Raw genomic sequence first — 2,500 nt, 5'->3', positions numbered from 1 at the left:
CATTCAACTGGCTTGCAATGTTTTACAGAGAAGACAGAGCATCTTCCTCTCTTTATGTCATGAGTAGGTGTACTACTCCCAGCCTTGAGATGACAGCAGGAGCACAGGGGATTGGATTGATGGGGACACTAGTGACACAAGGGTGACAGGAGATGACATGACATGACAAGAGATGAGATGAATGAGAGTCACACAAAAGCCAACTTTCTCTTTGTAGCATGAGTAAGTCTGAGTCTGTGTCTGTGTCTGTGTCTGGACTGGATGAGGAGAGAGAGAGAGAGAGAGAGAGAGAGAGAGAGAGAGAGAGAGAGAGAGAGAGAGAGAGAGAGAGAGAGAGAGAGAGAGAGAGAGAGAGAGAGAGAGAGAGAGAGAGAGAGAGAGAGAGATTGCTTGTGTGTGTACTAGTTAACCTCAGCCCACTGGACATGAGATGGGGCTGGAGTGGTGTTGGTGGTGCTGAGGGTGGTGCTATAGCTATGGCGATGGTGGTAGTAACTGTGGTAACGGTGATGGGGGTGGTGGTGATAGGGATGATGGTGTCACTGTAGGGGGCAATGATTGACCTTATGCTCCTCAAGGAGTCTTTGTACTGACAGTACTGTGTGTGTGTGTGTGTGTGTGTGTGTGTGTGTGTGTGTGTGTGTGTGTGTGTGTGTGTGTGTGTGTGTGTGTGTGTGTGTGTGTGTGTGTGTGTGTGTGTGTGTGTGTGTGTGTGTGTGTGTGTGTGTGTGTGTGTGTGTGTGAATGCGTCCTGGGCTTGGCTCCAGGCTCCAAGGCTGCAGACACAGGCAGTGCTGTTGTAAAAACGTCACGGGGGAGAACACAAAGTTCTGGCCCAGTGGCACAGCACACACCGCTGGCTTTGCCTCGTTTCTGAAAGGGCCCGTCTGTGGTACCAGAGCAAACACATGGCACAAGAATGTGCTGGCTGGAATGAAGCATCAGTTAGAATTACTACTGACGGAATGGGTTTCTCAAACCAGAAGCATGACATTAACTTAATTGATGGTTTTGTTTTGTTTGTGTTTCTGTGCCGCAGGGACGAAAACAAAGGAGGGAGTGGCATCAGGTGTAAACACAGGTAAGCGCCGATAGGGGAGACCACCATGTTTGTTGACAAAGACGGTGTCACCTGCTGAATATATTCACTCAAGCAAACACAGAATTGCTGTTTTTTTTTCAAAAAATCTAAAGTAAAAGAAAGCAATTACCTCTCCCATTCTCTGTGCCCTCAATGGGTAACTGGATGAATGATATCTCCCCTCGTGCTGTCTGTATGTATTAATCTTTTTTTCCCCTCTGCCTCTTTTTCTCCATCTCTCTAATGCTCCTCCTCTGCCCTGTCTTTCTCGCTCATCCATCTATCTTCCTGTCTTCCTCTCTCTCTCTCTCCCTCTCCCTCTCTCTCTCTCTCTCTCTCTCTCTCTCTCTCTCTCTCTCTCTCTCTCTCTGTTTCCTCCATTCTCTGATCTGTACTCTCTCTCCACCCCCCACCCCTTCTCTCTCTCTCCATTTGGCAGTGGCCCAGAAGACGACTGATGAGGCCAATGCGGCGGCTGACGCAGCGGTTGCTGGGGCCAATGAGACGGCAGAGGCGGCTGTGGAGGGGCTGGGGCAGGCCGTGGCAGCAACCGGACTGGTGAGAGTAGAACCAATGATCATGGTGAAGTGAATGAAGGAGCTATAGGGTGGGGTGGGGTGGGGGTTGCAGGAAGCAAAAAAGTCAACGACTGTAGCAAACCATTGAGGGAATGAATTGATATTGATTTAGTTAATGGAAGTACAGTGTCTATAGGCTATAACACATATCTTGACATGCTCCCCTGTCACAAACCTTGAAGATCACACAGATTTTAGGGCCACGACAGATAAGACATTTGCAAAAAGAAATGTAATTTGATGTCATCATTACTTCTTCTTCTTTTGATTCTTTATCCTTGAAGTTGTCTGTCATCCAAAATGAATTACATTGGTTATTTATTATTAAAAATGCAATGTATAGTACATATTTTTTGCATCATTAGGCCTGCCTTTCACTCTTTTTGAAATACCATTTTTTTGCCGCCATCTCTCTAACCATGTTGCTGGTTTGGTTTGGTTTGGTGACAGAGTATTGACAGTATTTTCTGTTGCTGTCCCCACTTTATGGCACCTGCCTGTCCTTCCCCTCCCCCACCTGAGGTCAGCCCCAAACCCCTCAGCGCTTTTAAGTCCTCACTTAAAACGAACACTACTGTCTCTCTCTCTCATACAGTCATGTCTTACCTTACTCTTGCATGTTTGCGTGTCTTTATGTGTGTGCTTTTATGTCCTGTACATTAGGGTGCATCAAACGCCCCAACTTTTGAAAATCCTGCTCTGCTGTTGCAGTATTCTTCCTTTGTACTAACACAACGCCCTCGCAAAATCTTTGAAAATGTAGTCAATGTTAAAGGGTGGCACAATAGGCTTGAAATTTTGTATGGCAGTGAATGGCCGATTTTAGCAAAAAAAATGTTTT

General features: G+C 46.5%; 1 protein-coding gene across 2 annotated transcripts in view; it reads left to right on the top strand.

The window, feature by feature from the left end:
- The window catches only part of sncga (synuclein, gamma a), a 17,098-nt gene that overhangs the window by 8,788 nt on the left and 5,810 nt on the right, over positions 1-2,500 (top strand). For both annotated transcript variants that reach the window (XM_063190994.1, XM_063190993.1), the window contains exons 2-3: positions 1,040-1,081; positions 1,521-1,639. In XM_063190994.1, the coding sequence (XP_063047064.1) occupies positions 1,040-1,081; positions 1,521-1,639 (161 nt within the window). The remainder of the gene's footprint in view (positions 1-1,039; positions 1,082-1,520; positions 1,640-2,500) is intronic.

This window comes from Engraulis encrasicolus, chromosome 24 (genome assembly GCF_034702125.1).
Source record: "Engraulis encrasicolus isolate BLACKSEA-1 chromosome 24, IST_EnEncr_1.0, whole genome shotgun sequence".
Lineage (NCBI taxonomy): Eukaryota > Metazoa > Chordata > Actinopteri > Clupeiformes > Engraulidae > Engraulis > Engraulis encrasicolus.
This window is presented reverse-complemented; position numbering and strand designations above follow the sequence as displayed.